We start from the raw sequence: 19,756 nt of genomic DNA, 5'->3' as shown, positions 1-19,756 counted from the left end.
ATCCCTGCAGCCATCTGAAGGCAGCAGGACTGATATATTGATATCTGTAGCCTCCGATTTAAGAACTGCCACGCCAGAGCACCACACCATTATGCACGGCCGACCACCATGTTTACCTTAATTAAATCATGTGCAAATAACACCAGGCTGCACACAGACACACACAACTTTACACCTCAGACTGGTCGCTTATAACGTTGTATTCTGCTGTTTGTGCGGGAGACATTGAATTGCCAGAATGCAGAAGCCTGAAAAACATTATTTGGTGTGGACACCTGATAAGTAACTTTCCTTGGAATGAATGGAGCACCATATTGAAATATGGTAACAAGTTCTCTGAATACATCCATGCCTGTACCACTATCTCACAGACTTGTTTTTAGAGTGAATATATTCTTTTATTCTATTATTAAGGTTTATGTGAGCCTTGAAACCATTGCAATATTTTGTATTATATTGTATTTACTTTGCTTTTTGCACCTCTTACATATTATTCACCAGTGCTGTTTTAGTATGAACATAAATTGGGGGAGTAAATTTCATTGTTAAGGGAAATGAGCCAACCAGTCACTGCCTCTACACAAGCACTCACCCTTGATTATGGAACAGAGAATATCTACATCAGATTTCATTAGATTTACTATTAAGTGCAGTGGGTTACACTGAGTTACAAGCACATTATGTTGTTAAATGACTGACAGTATTGGCCTGGCCCACTCACTAAGTGGTCCAGATGCTCTATTGAGTCTCCAAGGTGCTACAGCTGATGGAGCGTGGCAGGGGGTGGGAAGGGCTCGATTATAAGGAGCCTGAATTAGCCTCCTTGCCTCGGGTGAAAATGCAAAACAGCAACAGAATTTCACTCCAAAAATGTCGCCTGCCTAAGGCCAGTCTTGCGCTGTGTGCGCTTCTGTCTGTCTCAGCATGTGTCACCACTGAGAGCTATACACTTCCAGAATATGCGGACGGCAAGGGGATGCTGTCTGTGTGTCTGCACCTTTTGGGTATAGGTGTGTCAATGTGTGTGCTGTGCATGCATGCCTAATAAGGCGGCTCTGCTGGAGGGATGTATTCAAACATCCCCTGTTGAGCAGAGCTGGCAGCACTTGGCGTTTTAGAACTTAGTTGACTTCATCATCAGGGAAATGACTTGTCTCTCACTCTCTCTTCTTGCCTCCTCTCATACTCACTTTTTTCCCCTAGACATACATACACATGCACTCTCATACACAGACACCACATTTTGATAAATGCATGTAAATCAAGTAAATCACTGGATAAGTGTTTGTAATTGTAGCCAGGGAACTAATTATTTTCCACTAGAGACGAGGTCATTACCTATGTAATAGGCTCTTACAGCGTGGCATGGATCATTTGACTGGTGTTGCCTTGAAGGTAAATGTCCACATTAGTGGAAGCGTTGAGACATACTGTAAACATACTTGGGGCAATACGTTTTATGCAGAACTTAATGTTTTTTATGTCACAGGCTTACACATAATTTTCTGCCTGCACTATACTACTACTAATAACATTCGGCTATTTTTTTCTGAGTCTGCAGAACAGCCAAGCCTACATGAATGTAATAAAACACAATCGCTCTATATACTGTATGTACACATACTAAATATGCCCTCTGACTTATCCTATGGTTTTATAGCATGTAGGGGAGTGTTCTTTATAAGTGAGTACTTAAAGTTTGAGAACCACAATATGGCTGTCTTAGATAGTCATTGTAATGTCTGTTATTCTTCTGTTGTTTCCAGAGTCTTGGCTCGGCTGATCGAAAGGAGAATCAGCATAAAAAGTAAGTTCCATCTATTCAACTGCCTGTACATCCTTCCATCCATCCTTGAATTCCTGTTATTTGTCTATATTTGATTTCCCCTCCTATTTTCTTTAGGCACATGATTAAAAATCAATGATTCCAAGAGAATGCCAATGGAGATCAAGGCAGAAACAAAAGCTAAATTCTTTGTTGCTTTAAATAACATTAACAGTGCATATTGTTTGCATCCTGATATTTAACTTGAGTCATGTAAGACACATGTGTAGCTATGAAAATAGAACGCATTAATTGGCTTACTCTAAAGAAATGTACCTGATTCATCCATGTACAGATACCAGTGAATTACAGTGAGTGTGTGTTCGGAAAAACATGTTAAGTCTGTCATTCCAGTTTTTCAGCATGGCATTATTTGGATCAATCAGAATAGGACTTGTCACATGGGACAAAAGCATTTACAGGTTTTGTACTTGCTTTCAATGATCCCCAAAATGTGTAAACAGAAAATCAGTATTTTGAAAAGATGAAATATTACTCGATAAAAAGAAAACCAAGAGGAGTTGTGTTGTGTTTTTCACCAAGTGAGCATGCCTCTGTCAAGTGATATCTTGACAATTACATCTTCTAGGTTGTGATTCACACCAAGGCCTTTTTTGCTGCGAGACAACACTGTTAACCAGTGAGTCAGTATCTTAACTGGTATCAACAAAATAAACTGCCAGATGAAAATGGCTAAATCAATATAACAGCAGGAGAGGATAAGTAATTTATTTGAGATAAACCTTTATTTCTCCAGTTTTATAGTGAGAAGCCTCTCTATTTTCTCATCTGTGACCATTAAATGAGCCCATTACTGCTATTTGATATTAATGCAAACTCTGATCTGAACAAACAAAACACTATTGTGAAGAAATTCTCTCAGTCACTCAGTAACCATTAGCTCTGCTAATAACCCAACTACACTGGGGCCAATAATAGGACAAAAAATACACATTTTAATGGAAAGCATGTCTTTTTGCACATCTGAGACTGCTGTGTGAAAACCTAGAAACTATGCCAACATTTGAGGTGCACTGCAAATCACTGCCAATTGACAATGGGCGCATAGTGAAAGACAAGTTGGGTGGAAATTTAACTCAAACTAAATTAGCTGTATATTTTAGTTGCCAAGCAACCAAAGGCATGGACACCCATTGTGTTCCCAACATGTCTCTCTCCTGTCTCTTTTGTCCTAGCAGCAGTACAGACAGCATGGTCTGTGCTCTTAGAGTTTCTCTGTATGAATGGATGCTTGAAATGATGGAGGTGGTTATTCAATGTTTATCTCTTTATCCCAGTCCAAGACATTTTGAGGATGCCTCACTTTGGACCAATTAACCAATTAACTCATTAGAGGACTGCATGCTATCTTCCTTTGAAAGCTTTGAATTGAAGCTTCAATGAGTGCAACCTTGTTTTTTACAAAGTATATTCAAGCTGTCTCAGACAGTAGTGTCAAGTGTGATCATGTGTTCTCCTGAAAAATCAGCTTTCAGCTGTGCATTTGAACTATTTTGAAAAAGATTTGAAAATCTATGCTCACATGGTTTTATAGCAACAGGCCTTTGCCATCCTGACTAAATCAAAGAAGATTTCACTTGTTGACTGAAAATGTTCCCCAATAGTGGAAATCACAGTGATTGGCCATTGCATGTCTGTGGTTTCTGTATGCTGTGCGTCTGAGGCTGAACTGTCTTTCAAAATGTAACATTTGCTCCATCATAGATGTAATATATACTTTTTTGTCATAAGATGTGCACAATGTGCCATGTGTGCCGTCACATTGTGCACTCACTCTGTCAGGGAGACATCTGTTGCCACGAGACAAGCAGCTGTTTTCAAGAACCGGTAAAATCATAATGGTACGTCAAGAAACAGGCGTCTTCCCCTGACAAAGAGTGGAACGAGAAGAGTATTCAGTGCCACACTTTTATTGATGCCAGCAGAAACATGTGAAGGAGCATAAATTAACATATACAGCAGGCTAAATGGCAAACAGTGTGCACTCACATACTGCACATGTACATGCTTTTCATCTCAAAACGATCATTAACCTGAGGAGCAAATGATGACATGCGGTGTGCGCGTGTGTGTATGCGTGTGTCTGTTGTTGCCCTCCGTTGTTGCCTTTGTAGCTGGCTGAACAGTCTGTGTTCTTTAATTATCCCATCGTTATCTGACCTTGATACTGCATACTGCATTATTTACACTGTTATTATATATTGTAGTATGGTGCACATATTTGTTGTACATGTTCTGTTATTTCTTTCTATATATATTGATATATATTCTAGTATAATGCACAACATTTTTACATACTATTTATTCTATTTCTATTTACTTTCTATTCTATTTACTATATATACAATATTTCTACTATATATACAGTATTTCTATTCTAGAATGGGAGAAACTGTAACATGACCAATTTTAGTATTTCTAATTTTGATATCTATTCTACCATATTAAGAATCACCTCCTCTCTGTCCTAGTTCCTATTCTGCCTTCTGTTCTGCTTTTCATTGGGAAGATGATTAGGAGTTTTGGAGATGTACCTATCCTATCATGGCTATGTCGATATTGCTTAACCTCAAAATATCAACAACATTTTTTTTATATAATTACTTAAAATATTTGCTTGTTTCTGTTCCGACATGATATCCCACAAGATGAAGGAATGGGTCGGGTAGCTTTCATTCATTCATTTTCTTACTCTTGACCAGTGTGTCAAGGATTTGAGTTCTTCCTCTTCTTACCTACGGATGGAATATTGCTAAACCCTGGCTCATTGTTCCTCCAGATGGAGATAATCATTCATGCCTTTATTTTATCCCACTTGGACCACTGCGACTCCCTTTTTATGTGTGTTAGCAGGTAATCACTGGATCATTTACAAGTGGCTCAGACTACCTCTGTAAGGCTTATTACCAGGTGTACTAAAAGGTCTCAAATTACACGTACTCCGATATCTCAGAGGCACAGAGGATTTCTACACAAAGCAGGACAAAAAATGCGACCACTTCCCAAAAAGGATGCATGTATTTACTGGTCAATTAATTATCATTTTGGATATATTTTTTTCTGTACATGTCTTTCTGCATGTGGTTCATCAAGACATTAGAGATTTTTTATAAAACTTTTATTTTCAATTGCCTTTTTAATCTCTTAAATCTCTTGTTGTTATTATTAATGAATTTATATTGTTCATGTGTAGTTTTCATTACAGATTGTAATATGAGATCCTTAGCTGTATATTGTTGCCGCTTTAAATCCAATCTTTTGATGGTGCTTTAGGAGTTGTGGGTCTTAGACTCTCTCTTTCTTTCTCTCTTTCTCTTTGGACTTTATGGACACTGTAGACACCTTTTCAAAAGCAGCTCAAATGCAGTTAGCACTTTTCTCTTATTATGTTTTATTCACTTTATCTTTTACAATTGTGAAGCACTTTCCACTCAATATAAGAAAACTTTACTTTCTTAACTAACCCGTCTTTCCTACTTACGCCGCAGACAGCACAGGAAGGAGGGAGTAATGGAAGGATGGGGTGCTGGAGGTGTCTTGGAGGCTGGGGGATGCTTTGCTTTTTTCATGGAGCAAGGGATTTAGGTACGGATGTCAGGGAAGAAAGAACTTGATTAGACAAATTTATTCACGGGAGCAGGCCATGTAATTGTTCTCATATGGGAGTGGTGTGTGTGTGTGTGTGTGTGTGTGTGTGTGTGTGTGTCTGTGTGTGTCTGTGTGTGTATATTGTGAATAAGTTAAGGTGAGTAAGAAGGGATATTTGTTCTCCAGCAATGCAGGGTCATTTCTCAGCTCCACTGGCAAACCACATGGGCATGTGGAAAATGTGGTATACACCTTAGTATCCATAGTGTTAAATATAAAGATGTTTTGGTGTTTCTTCCTTAAGTGAACTTGCCACTTAATGAAGAGACAGTTTCAAATAGATGCACACCACTTGAAAACAACTTTTTTTTATCTATAACAAACTGTTCTAATTATAAACTATAAAGTTGAAGATGCTTTAAAAAGATGCATGCCTTTAGGCTTTTTCTCTCTCCTTTGAGTTAAATACCCTTTTAGTGCATGTAATAGGTTTGCAAAGTGCACCCTGAAGGGAGTTCCCATCTCGTTTGTATTCCAGCCTTTAATTGAATTTGTTCTCTGTGACGTCACAGCAAAATAAACGTCATAATGCTCGCCTAGCAGCTAGTCTGCCACACCCTCAAATACACCGGTGGAAAAACACACTAAGCTGCAGCTCTCTTCTCCCTTCCAAACACTAGCTACCCTCCAGGTAGTGAATGGACATAAAGTTGTTACTGTGATGTAGAGACAGTGCACAGTTAAAACTTTATAGATGAAAGATACATTTGTTACATTAAAAACTCACCACTCTGAAACTCTTGTTCCAGTCCATGTTGCAAAGCTGGTAAGGGGAACATATACAGATAAACCGAAGCCGGCTTTTCAGGGTCCGCCCTACTCTGCTTCTGATTGGCTAGTAGTCCTTAGCTAGGAACTGCGCATGTGCAACTCCCAACAAAGATTTCGTAGAGGTAAGATGCATCACTCCATAGCTAAAACAAGGAATTCAACAAACAGGGTGAAAAGAGGAGCTGCAGCAATGTGCAGTATGACAAAAATATGGTGTTTTTTGAAAATGAGACTTGTTCTGGTACAATCCCTAAATAAGATTCTGAACCTGGAAATGAGGATAATATGACCTCTTTAATTACTTAATCCAGTGCCTTTTTGTAATTTTGACACCTATCCAAGAGAAGCTATATTTGCAAAGATGACATCTATCCGTCATTTTCAAAAATCTACATTAACAGTATTCGAAAGCTGTCACGAAAATCACTTTGCTATTTAGTGGAGTGAATCAGCAGGCGATTTCATGACCTCTCTGTTGCTGAGATAACCGTCAGACACTCTCAGTTCCTTTCACTCTGAAGCCGCTGTGCCTCACACTCCGCTGCTGTTTTACCGCCACACTCCCCACAGTTGACGGACTTTTCCTCCCAGCAGTAGCTGCTTGTTGCCGTGGTTACAGGTGTCACTGGAGCCGAAGCCCTGCAGCATTTTAAATCAAGGCGTAATGTTGATGACATTGCAGGTTTCATCGATTTCATTCAGTGTACAGTTTAAAATGCTGAATGGGACTGATTGGGTGTCTTATGTCTCATGTCAGAGGACAGGAGATGAGAGAGAAAAATCAGTCATCTATTGTAATATCTAGAATTCATAGGCATATGAGAAGATGCACACACGGCAATGAAAAGTAACATGTAAAAATGTCCTCTGCAAAGTAATGGAAAAAGAGATTTAACATATATTCAGTGAAGTGACAAAAAAAGAGAGAAGAGGGAGAGGATCCACCACATTACTCTATCTCATCCCCCACAGGGACAATCCAAGGCAAAATCTAGCAGAAAGATAATAAGGGCCGAGGGTTCCCGCTGTCTGACCAGCGTGAAACACATTCCTTCATTTTTTCCAGCCTTTTTTTCTTTTCGTCTCATTTTTTTTCCAGGGTTTTGAAATCCCAGTGTAAATACATATTGAGGAGTATTTACAATAGTGGTAACGGTGGTAGGAGAGGGAGCTAACTCAGCGGGCCGGAGGAGACTGCCGCTGGCTGACTATCTGAGTGTGCGACTATTTGTACAGTTGATCTAGTGTGTATGTGTGCACACATGTTCTCAACAGCCAAGTCTTTTTGTGCCCATGCTGTTCGTCCAGTGTGTGTATCACAAATATGAAGAGTGTATACTTGTGTGTGTTAGCAGCATTTATCCCTGTGTGTGTGTGTGTGTGTGTGTGTGCGCGTGGGTGCTTATTTGATGTGGCTTGGCTGCAGAGATGTTGGGTTGTTTGAGAACTTCCCAAGAGCAAGCTGCCAGGCCAAAGAACTGAGCAGGCAGAGACAGCCATTGTTTTGGTATGGCATCTTGGCCATAATTGTGTGTGTGTGTGTGTGTGTGTGTGTGTGTGTGTGTGTGTGTGTGTGTGTGTGCGCGTGTGTGTGTGTAAAAGAGAGAGAGATAGAGGGAGAAAGACAGAGATGTAAAGGGAGAAAGAGAGCTCATTTGAAGTACTTGAACAGCAGCAGTGCATAGCCTTTTCCATTGCCTTTTAAATAAAAAAGCATGCACACACATTCACACACACACGTAACAACATAACACACAAGCACTCCATCCTCACAACCACATTAGCTACGGGAATTGTCAGGGAAAATGCCGTCTATTATGTTGCACAACAAGTTGAATCCTTTACCAAACCTCTCCCTCCAATTTGAAACCACACATCAAAATTTGATCAGCTTTCCCAAAAACACCTCAACACTTGCTCACAGTTCGCTGGCTTACAGTTGTACAAATATGATTTCAGGACTAAACTGCTTTTGCTACAAACAAGCTAATTCACTTCAACTGCGATGATTATTTTAAGGTCACCCTTAGACATTTTGAATTCAAGTTTGCTGTTTTCTCTCCGATCGACTCCACAGCATTGCCCTTCACTTAACCTTAAAATATGTTACTGGTACCATAATGGTGGCCAGCTGAAGATTCTGCATTTCCCATATTTCTAAATTCCCATTAGGAGAGCCCCCTCCTTTGTAGGACATGGCCTATGATGTTGTAAGACTGGAAGCGAGTGAGTTAAACCTCTACCTCTTCCCACAAGTGACAGAATCTAACTGAGGTTTGATTCACCACGGCATTGTCACTCCTTCCTGTCCTTAACCACAGAAAGGCCTTAGCGAACGCAATGTTCAGGCATTCCTTGTAACCCATCGAGTCAGAAATTTCTGTCTACTGTCAATCACAATGAAACTTTTTTTTAGTTAAGTACTAAATATCATTTAAACCTCAATAACATTAAATTGTACTCTCATCCCTAATATAAATGCCTGTTCACCAAAGCTGAGCAGTGTCCAACCCGCATTCAGTAAAGGTCAAGAGGACAGTCGCGAAGCCAGGCAGGAGAATACACATTAACGCATTCAGATTGACCGCCAACAGGGGTTTAACCCACATCACACCATTTGTCCGAAAGAGGTATTTGTTTGTGTGGATGTGAATGTGTGTGTGTGTTTGTGTGTCTCCCTGATCTTATGCCCAACACTAACCTTCTCCGCTAAATTCTTAGCATAACCATAACTCTTTCCCAAACCTTAACCTAATCCCACTGATATAAACGGTAAACCCAAACTTTAATTGCAAATTAGCTCTTTAAATTGTAACTGGAAAAAGGATTTTGTTCAACTTTCAATCCTTAAGATAGACCTTTGGTTCTCACAAGTATAGAAATGCATGAAACAATCCCGCATCGCTCTCTCTCCTTGAGGTTCCCTTCTCCTTTCCAGCATAAATAATCCCCTCAGTCTGCTGGCTCAACCCTGATTGGAATCTCGACGCCGTGCTCAATTGTGGGTTGATGGGGAAAAATGGGGTGCCCTTTGTGTGTTTGTGTGCGCATGTGTGTGTTTAAATCTGTTTCAAGGCTGTAAACATAATACCAGAGAGATGTCCACCTTTGTCATGCTTGGCCTCCAGAAACCTCAGTTTAGAACTAAGGCTGGCACACAGATCCACAACCGTGGTCTCGCGTAAGCTATTCAGACTCATTCACTTGAATGAAAGTATATTTACTGCAAATTGCATAGAGATGTACTCTAGCTGGAATACGCACGCACTCTCATATTCACTTCTTTGCCTTTTATCCACCATTTAGCTGAAAGACCAGGAGCAACGCTGCAATACTGAGGGTACCAATACAGGGGGTTAAGACCCAGGCTGCACAAGGTTTTATCAGCTTTTCTGTGTCCTAGAGGAGACCAGCTGGAGTTTTATGTGGATATTCTGTGGAGAATTATGAGATTGTGTGCAGAATTATTAGTGGTTTACTATCTCATGTGATGTTGTGGGTTGATTTGTGGTGTGGCAACTATAGATTTTGGACAGCAGTGATAAGGCTGTCAGGTTTGATCAGATAAGTCCAGCTCCCCAGACACTTGAACAATATTATGTTACGGTATGCCTTTCCTGGATTGTGGCCCACTAATAAATCATATGAGTCAATCCCTCTGCTCACCTTGGATTCAGGATGTCACTGACATTATGGCGTGTGTGCCTTCATACTGTAGGTCTGTAGTGTGCTCATGTCTGCTGGAACTAGAGTGTACACGCTGTTGTATGTTCAGTTGGGTGTTACCACATCTCCTCAACGTGATAGCTATTAAATCAGCCCAGATCAGTTTCCTCCAAATCACATTCACATTATTATCCCCCGAAACCGAAAGCGAATGGAAAGAGAAAACGGTCTGTGGTACCGCTTGATTTGCCTCTCCTCTCTTAGTGGTATGGTACTCCAGCTACAGTCTTTAATAGTTTGCTGGCTTCCATGCGCTTGTCAGCTCAATTCAAGATTAATTTGACTGCAGATCCATCATCTGTATATCTCACTGTGTTGAGTCAGCCTTATGCCACACATCAAACGCATAGGAGGACACAGAGGGAATGGCATCAAACCCAACACCACAGGGAGCCAACCAAAGTGAAAAAAGGCATTGAATTCCTCCCTCATTTTTTTCTCCCTGACAAATTTTGCACTGTATGTGCCGAATCCGTGGAAAAAAGGAGTGAGAGAGAAAGCAAAGTAATTACAGGGAGACATTTGAAAAAACAAAGAAGATGAAATGCTGAGTGTGACTCGTGAAACGTGCAAATGAAGGGACGGAGGGAAAGGAGCCGAGATGGAAATATCTCTGCAGCATAGTGCGTAGGGTGATAACAGAGTCCCTTCGTTTGGCACGTAGCACTATGATTAGATCAATAGCACTTTGTAGTTGACGCAGTTATTGTTAAGATTTATTTGTCATGGCAATGAGCAGCCTGGTGAATGCCTCCCCTCGCCTTTGGACCCATGTGAGTGCTAGAAGAACTATCCTACTCGTCAACATACTTGCACTGTGTAGACTTGTTTTTAGTCATGCATTGTATCATTTTGATGCATTATTTCAGACATTCGTTCAGATATTCGTAAGAACAAACTCACATTCATTAGACTCCAGAGAGCATCATGTATTATGTAACAGACTGCTGTGATATTGCTTCTCATTTACTGACCCTGCTACTACCAGCGATTAAACGTTACACTTTGAGCAATTCAGATAATGTAATCATATCACAACTGAAGGAAAAGCTTGTTAGCGTGAAGAAATATCAGTACGTTTTATTGGTGAGACTTCAGGCCAAGTAAAATAAAGCGGCCTCCACCATGTAGAGAGACGTACACACAGACATGGGTTTGGATGAAGATGGCGAGTGGAAAACAAGGCTTTCTTTGAGCAGATTTTAATTAGCAATGTTCATAGCTTGGCTGCGTTCTTTTATGATTGGACCATTGAAAGCCTTTTTGTTTGCCTAATGAAACACATTGAGGGGTATGTTCCTGAATTAAACTGTGTTTGTGTATGTGTGTGTGCACTCGCTAGCAAGCATGTGTGCTCGCATCCATTTTGTTTGTGCGTATCTATTAAATGGGTGGGTGCCCACATTCTTTTTTGGCGTATTAGAGTTCCATTGGCAGGGATAAGAAGCCATAGCAGGAGACAGAGATGAAAGAAATCCTAGTGCTTTGTTTTCCCTCCTTTCCAAAATAGTTGTTTTAGGTAGGGAGCCATTGCCCATAATTGCTGAAACAGGGTCAGGTATTTGTCTGTCCTGCTTATGATTTACTATAGTGTCTGTGCCTTAGTAATCTGAAATAAGATCTGTGGTGGTTAAAGGCAGCCCAACCTCAGACAGACCACATAGATTATGTAATACATAGCATTCTGCTGGTTTCAGCGGGAGCCCTTTATAAACACGTCTCACACAAAACCTTCTCTATGATCTGAAAAGCTGTGCAGAGCATGCTTTACATATTATTATTATTATAAAATATGTAAATATAATGTATGAGCTTCAGATAACAAGGATTAATTTAGAATTCAAATTATTGTAAGATAAAATGCTTTTAATGTCATACTAAAATACTAGAAAAATAATTCTAAAATAATATTTGCAACGACTTTGGAGGTACTTGACCACAGTCTATGGACTGTACCTGTACAATAAATTGAATAATTTACGCCTAGGGAAATGGAGCTTGTAAATATGCATTCCTAATTTATGAATATTTATAATTTAGTAATAGTAATTCAATTGGGAATATTCTACAGTCTACAGTATAAATAATCCTCTCCATTTAGCTCACTGTTAACTCAGCGGCAACGTTTTTCTGGAATTCCATGCAGTCTTATTTCTGCTCTCAAATAGCAGTGGATTACTGAGGCTGAGATGGCAAGGTCAAAGGGCACAGTCGATAGCTTTGTGTACTGTGAACAAGAACAATCAGTTCTTTAGCAGAGTTTGTTCTGCACATGAATACCTCTGAACAGTTAATTGCTGCCATGGCAACAGAACAGAGAGGGAAAGTGACATTAGGTGGGTTGTTTGCAAGAAAGCGATCCTTCATGGTGACAGTGTGAAAGTGTGTGTAAGGGCTAAAAGTGTGTATGTTAGTGTAGGTCAACATTTTCTCCGTATCACCACACAGGCCATTCACTGCTGACAAAAGCACTCTTGTGCTGCAGGACTGGGGAAAGTTACTAATGCTGGCAAGATCATAATCTAAGTCACATTGCAGTCAGGCAGAGGTGGGCTTTAACATTGGAGGGATATATTAGGAAGAATTATCGTATCTTGTAGTCACTGGGACTATATAAGGGGGAACAAGGGATGATAAGAAAGTGTAAAATACAGAAATGGTGGAGATTGGGCTTTTTTTTCTCATTAACCAAAGGAAGAATATACTAAACACTTAACTCCACAGCTTTTTGTAATCAGGCACAGCAGTGTTATGAGCTAAGTGCTAATGTCAGCGTGCTGACATGCTCAAAATGACAAAAAATTATTACCATGTATACCATCGTAGTTTAGTGTGTTAGCATGCTAACATTTGCTAATGACACTAAATTTAAAGAACTGCAGATGATTTAATTTTAATGTCATTAGTTTTGCAAATAATTGGTCATAAACTAAATATTGGACAAATTAAAATGTTGACATGATGATGGTGCTACATGAAAAGTTTTTACAACTAATCCTGAAGGGCACACAGGTGTCTGTACCTAATTTCATGGCAAAACCACAAATGTCAACCTCATGGTGGAGCTAAAGGAAAAATCACGAGATCAACAAAGTCATCATATCGTCTGGCAACAATGAAAGTCTGTACAATCCATCAGATGTTTAGATATTTCCCTGGATAAGTGGGGATGACCAAAGTCATCAGGAATCATCCTCTGGGCGCCATGGATATCTGTACTGAATTTCATGGCAATCCATCCAATTTTCATTTAGACATTTCATTAAAAAAATAAAATGTCAACCTCATGGTGGCGCTCACAAAAAGTAGGCTTTTACATCTCAGAACTGCAAAATTTCATGACTGCCTTACTGAGAAACTGACATTGTCATGTCTAAAGCTGCGCTGCTAAGCAGTTATAGTTAATAAAAGACACAAACAGAACATAATAAAAAAAGGCCAAACAGATTCCAGCAAAATAGAAAGGAGATGGAAAAGAAAGCTTCAACTGCAGAGCTGCTGTTCATTGTGCACACATGCTGTGCAGCCTCGCTCAGCAAGTGATCTGCATCCATTCTGCATGTGGTCTGAAATGATTTAATAGCCTTTGTCTTTGTTCAGTGAAAGCAAGGCAAAGAGGCTGAGGTGTGAGATGAGAAATGACAAGGGACTGACACATACAGGTGTGCCTACATTGACTTTGTAGGTATGAAGAAAGAGGACAGCCTGTCAGGCACCGTAGCACTGGCTGGCTCCATGTATGTACTTTCCTGGTCGTATAGGTTCAAAGCTTCATTGGCTGTGCGTGTAAAGGATCACATGGCTTCAAGGGCAGATCATTTTGTAAGTGATTTCACTTGACATTGACTCCGCTAGCCTCAGCTCTATAAAAAAAGCAATCAATCAAATGACTTATTTCAGAGTCAAACAGAAATAAACACTAGGAAATGAAAGAAAAAATATAATTCTGATGAGAGGCTAATCGACTGGGATATCCTGAGTGGGCCTCCAAGGGGATTGCATCATCAGTGTGCCTGCTGTGATGATGTTATCAGGGACAGCTGCATGGGGCGGAGCCATTGTTGACGCTCTCAGGGAGCCAAGAGGCAGCCAGTTGCCAGCAGATCCCCTCGGCTGAGACCCACCTGCTCCGCATGTCCATTTTTCCTCTAAACCCCTCAAAGGGATTCCCTGAGTCCTCTTCTATGTCCACAGGCCCCTGCATCTTTGAAGTCATGATCCTATGTGTTTTCATGGCATTGAAGTCATTATCCTATGGTCGTGTCGTGTCTTGCGTTTGATCTGAACGTTTGTTTGAAGTTTTATAGGGAAGTCTTAATGTAACTATTGCTCGTATACCTATAGATCTATTTAAACCAAGACAATAATTAACAGCCAATGATGATCCTAACCAATCGCTTCCAAAGTCTATATATGAATTGGAATTTCTTACACCGGTGAAATCTACCGTTTCTGTAAAGGGACATCAGCATCAATATTTGGCAATAGCTGGCATGCACAGGGCAGTGCTACTAATTTAATTAAAAGCCCTTGAAGAAGAAGAAGCCCAGCCTAACGTAATACCATAAATTAGGGGTTGCTCTGCCATCTGACTAAAATCCCACACCCCATTTGTGTGATTCATACAGGAAAATATGCCTCTTTGTCTTCGAGGTCAACCAACTCTTTGGAGAAGCTGGCGTATGGTCAGGAAACAGTAGTTGAGGATGTAGGAGTGGGAACGAAGGCAGTAGGACTGGGGGTTGTTCTACTAGATAAGCCATAGCATGATGTCATTTTGAATGAGAACTTGTGTATTTTCATCTCAGCCTATGGCAACTTTAGAGTGAAACAGCTGCTCTTAAGAGGAATCTGTTGTAGAGCATGAGAGAATATTTTCAGGGTTTCATTTCAATCAGAAGACAATTAGATAGAAGAGCTTTCCTTAGAAATATTTATTGTAAATTATGATCATAGTGCAGATTTATTAGTAGTCCATGATCCAGATGCTTTGATTTCATGCCCACTTCCAATCTGTGAAAGGTTTATCTAATATTAAAATGTACTTTTTTTGTTTTTTAAGTTGGTGCTCAAAGAAAGTTGATGTATGATGCCTGTCAAGGATGTGGATTATGCCCCTTATGAGACAGGGATGAAATACATGTTGGCAGTGAAGCAATTTTATTATGAGACATTTATTTTTTTATCAGTTTAAAAAAAGAGGAGAGAATGTTGCAAGCAAGATAGTAGAATGTCCAGTTGGCATGGATCTGTAACTTTTTAAAAACTGTTTCACTGTAATGTCCAAGGTTGCAGAAGTCACACCTATGGGAACTTTTTCAAGTCCATGATGCAATAAAGCTCTTGATCCAATTTTATCTTTTAGTGTAATCATTCTCTCAGATCTGATCGGTCTCTCATAGAAGCAGTAGACTTGACAGGACACTCTCAGACCTTCTGTCCTCTTGCGGAGTTAGTAGTCTCCTGGACAAGAACGTTTGAATTACTCATTCAAGGTCCTGTCAGACCTGTGCAACAGGATGCCAAAAAATGAACGTGACATTATGCCAATTTGGTAATTGAATTAGGTGCAACTGGACGAATCACCACACTGTCATTCATCCATGTCATTGTTTAGTAATCAAAGTAACAACATGAACTATTGTACGATTTCATCAGTCCTGTTTTATCAAAGCCTTATGTGAACTGTTATTTCTGCAGCATCTCACATAAACCAACGACAGTGATGGCAGATGCAGGCATTGTTTTTGAGTGGCAGTGTGCACCCCAGCAGTCTGTGCTCCCCTCAATCCAACCTTCCCTGCAGTTTGTCTCTGACAGAGCTCACCATGGAGACTAAAACACTTTTTGGCTTAGGTTGAGAGGGAATCTATGTATGTGTGCGAGCATGTATGAGTCATTATTAGGAATGTGTTATCATTTCTTAATGAAATAGAAACAGCATGTGTGTGAGATTAGGTGAGCAAAGAATGCCGCACAATGCTTGGGCATCATTTTATTTGATCTTTAGTCGTTTAGGGAAAACAGTGTTCATGGCAAGACCAATAGAAAATTCCTTCAATGATATATTTTAAAGGCTCAGACTTACCTAAAAGTTACAGATTTTTATTCACTTTGGCTACATTTATATAAACCGTTGCTTTATAAGTCTTGAGAATTTTTAGATCACACATTTTTATGTGTTCCGGCAACGTTCCTCTGTGAGCCTGGCTCTTTGATAGAGAGTATTATTACATTTTGATTGGTCCCCACTGTTACCACAGCAATATTGCAATGCTGAATCTCATCAAATGTGTCCCGGGCTGAAGTGGAAGAAATATTACATTTCCTGTTTTTAATTTTGAGCGAAAAGTTGAACTGGGACATTGGCAGCCCAGTAGAGGAGATTAAAACGTGTGTGACTTCACTTTTTTCTTTTTTCTGTGAAAAAGATTTGGAGAAAATTAGGCAGGAAGTATGCAGCTTTCCCTGAAACCTGATGTTTCCTCTGGGAACTGCAGCATTGTTGCACTGTTCACCAACTTCATAGACTACACTTCCACTGAGTACTGTGATTTCTGCAAAACTGAGTTTAGTTTTAGGCATACGAAAAAGACATTGGTGTTCTCCAGCAATATTGATTTTTTTTGGCATAGAGAATTCCTGTAGCACTATACATGATAAACCCACAGCACAAATATCAGTCACTCTGTGTGTTTTCTTATTAGCAGTTATTTATACTAAGAGTTTAAAAATCAGCACTGGTGACCATGCATTGCCAGGACATCCAGTGGATGTTAACTGGACGTTTAACTGCTCCTGATCTCCTATTCATTAATGTATATTGCCAAGATGACAAGGGAATAAGTTGTAAGACATATGTTTTCTTAAAGATTCCCCAAGCAATGGGCGAAGTTCCATGTCCAAACTAATCCATAGAGTCTTATTCTGAATCTGATTAATTTTTTTCTTGATCTGTCCCCAAGGTCAGAGTCAGGGATATCCAAATTTACCCATCGTCTATCCCTGAAGGAGCGTGTGGTCAAAGCAGAGAAGACTTCCTCGGACAGACCAGCTTCCTACAGGAGACGATCTCTTAGTGTGGACTGGTAAGACCAAAGATCTTATCTTAATCTGCTTAATCACATTCCTTCATAATCCCTAAACACATCTAAGGTTATTATAGTATATTGTCATTACTTCCTCATGGCTTTTAGGTTTTCAGACTGTGAAGATTATGAGGTGAAATAAGACACATCTGAAACAGGGTTTTGTATAGTAAAATATTTCACCTTTCACAATTCAAATCCAAAAAGTAATGCCTAATAAGAGAGTGACAGCTACAACTGAGCCTTACTGTGATGTGTCTGTGTGCAAAGTCATGGCTGAGGTTGATGAGAATTGGGGGCTGGTGTTTGGGGCTGGGGCAGAAAGTGGGTGGAGTGGTGATAGGGTCCTGTTCTGTCTCCACGTCTGGGTTTCGTTGAAGAGCGCCAAGCAGCTCCAGTGGCGCCGGCTCATCTTGCTCTTGTAAAGCTCCAGTCCTCAGGCAGCCGATGAAAGGAGTTTGTAAGCTTTCCATCACGAGGCTGCCTTCCCGTCCCCACCCATGGGACTCCTTCCCAGTCTCCCCTCTTGCTGCCTGTCCTCCCCTCGTTTATCTACCCATCCATCCTGCCGTCCATCCATCTGGCAACCCCCCTGAGCTTCCTGCTATGTAGGCTTGGCTCTTCCTTTATACTTCTCTTACCATTGGGAAAATAGCCCCGGGTTAAAGCGGATTTTACACTTCCTTTGCACTTAATTTTGTCAAGTAAAAAATGTCCAAACAGTCACGGGTCTAAACAGTTTCCAGGTTTCTAATTGCTGTGAGGGGACTACAGTAGCTATTCAGTAGAGTTACTTTGCGGTTTGTGGAGTTACAGGTGTGGGATTCTCTTGGGTCCTATCGAATAATGTTAGGGCCCGGTGTGAGGTCTTACGAGGTCTTTTGTCGGCCTTATGAGACCTACTGTGTGGTCTTGGACTGACGTTGCAATGTGTGGTCTGCCAGCAGAAATGTGGTGTTAAGTGTATGAGCGTTGGAGTGTATGTTCAGTGTGAGGTCCTTTACTTTAACAGCTCAGTGTTTTTCTCCCATGTTGCTGGAGAGGGGACCTGGCCTTTAAAGTTCAGGCCCTGATTGATGTAGTCTGGTTTTAATGAAACACAGTGGGTAGATTGGACATGCTTATTTACGAGAGGGATGGGGGGGCTCTGCTACAGCTGGATTCTGACTTTCTCCGGGGCAAGCCACCGTTGGAGGAGTGTGACTGGCCTTTTGTGACATAATAAACAAGGGACCCCAGGAGGAGAGATTCAAGGTTGAGGGCTGAGTCATGCTACTGGAAGGTGAAACAAGGTCAGTCCAGCTCCTGACAAGACCAGCACAGCTCCTCTGGAATGCACAGTCATCAAAGCGGTCAGAAGATAAACACGTGTGCTAGTAGCATCTACTGCAAACATCCCATGAGTCAGCTGCATTTTTAGGATTGTGAGACATTTATAGCACTTCCTGTAGTCTGTCTGTGAAATCTGTCTTTGTTTAACTCACTATTTATGAGAGTGTTTCTGTAGTAATTGTTATCACAGAGCTATCTTTTTCTACGTAGTGTACTTGTCCAATATAATGTGTTGGAATGTGATTTTTAAAGGCATGAGGCCCGGCTTACTGTATATGTAAAAATTGCAGCGCTAAGTTGCATGATAGTTTTCCCATAGCTGAGCATTTTTTAAAAACAAGGCCAAAATTAATTATATTTTATCTCGCGTTATCTCGTTAGATATGAGTTGAAAATTACATGTGAGTACAGATCCGATAGATCTACAGTAATTAGGTACCCTGATGTTTAAGAACTGTTGGTTGCCTTAATGAATCTTTTGTGCCTTGAGACAGAGGCTGTAAAACGGTTAAAGAAAGCTCTGGAATGTGTTTTCCTCTAATGAAAGTGTGAAAATGTGGAAATGTGGGGTTATCCGCCAGTATGGCTGGAAACCTATCAGCAGCTCTCCGCGGTAAAGCAGTCTGAGGTGGCTTAACACTTTACTATCTATTTAGTGGACCATTGCCGTTTATTTCGATTCAAGTGAGATACCCAAACAAACTGTGACTATTAAGGGAATTCTGAGCCAACGCAGCCCTTATACAAGCTTGAAACAGGAGCAGTTTTGTAGCTTTATCAAAGTCTGTAAGAGCTGGCAGGGCCTTGGGAAAATGCGATAATAAAAGATAATGGCAGTGTTATTGTTATTGGTAATCATAGTAAATGGCCTCTAGGGTATGGGTGGAGAAAAGAGTAGACGGAGGGGGAGAGAGGGAGTGTTAAAGGGCAAATAAGAAGTTATTTGCTGCCTGTTAACACTGCTGAAAATTTTTTATATACATAAGTTTTTCCAGGAAAATGTTTCTTTAGTCGTCCTTGGGTAAAATTGGTGGTGAAATTTCTTATGAGAAAATTCTGAATAAAAGGCGATTTTTTGATTCCAGATCTTCTGGTGCCATTTTGATGATCAGCCTGCTGCTGGTATTGTGTGTGACTAAGGGAATTCTTTGCATTATGAGAACATAACTTCAATATTTAAACTAATACACTTGGCCTCACATAGGTCTGTTTCCCACTGGCGCTTATATTTGCAGCCCTGTTTCCTGTGCATGACGTGGACACAGGAGACATCCAGTAGAGTCTGAGCGTCAATACAGGGGCTATAAAGGGACACTGGTTCTGTTCCAGCGTAGGGCCAGTAAAT

General features: G+C 40.4%; 1 protein-coding gene across 2 annotated transcripts in view; it reads left to right on the top strand.

Moving 5' to 3' along the window:
* The window catches only part of LOC119916317 (ankyrin repeat and fibronectin type-III domain-containing protein 1), a 138,264-nt gene that overhangs the window by 84,611 nt on the left and 33,897 nt on the right, over positions 1 to 19,756 (top strand). For both annotated transcript variants that reach the window (XM_038736293.1, XM_038736292.1), the window contains exons 5-6: positions 1,767 to 1,807; positions 16,957 to 17,079. In XM_038736293.1, coding sequence (XP_038592221.1) covers positions 1,767 to 1,807; positions 16,957 to 17,079 — 164 coding nt within the window. The remainder of the gene's footprint in view (positions 1 to 1,766; positions 1,808 to 16,956; positions 17,080 to 19,756) is intronic.

The sequence above is a fragment of the Micropterus salmoides genome, unplaced genomic scaffold (assembly GCF_014851395.1).
Source record: "Micropterus salmoides isolate LMB-PRFRI ecotype aquatic unplaced genomic scaffold, ASM1485139v1 Ms_hic_scaffold_21, whole genome shotgun sequence".
Taxonomy (NCBI): domain Eukaryota; kingdom Metazoa; phylum Chordata; class Actinopteri; order Centrarchiformes; family Centrarchidae; genus Micropterus; species Micropterus salmoides.
This window is presented reverse-complemented; position numbering and strand designations above follow the sequence as displayed.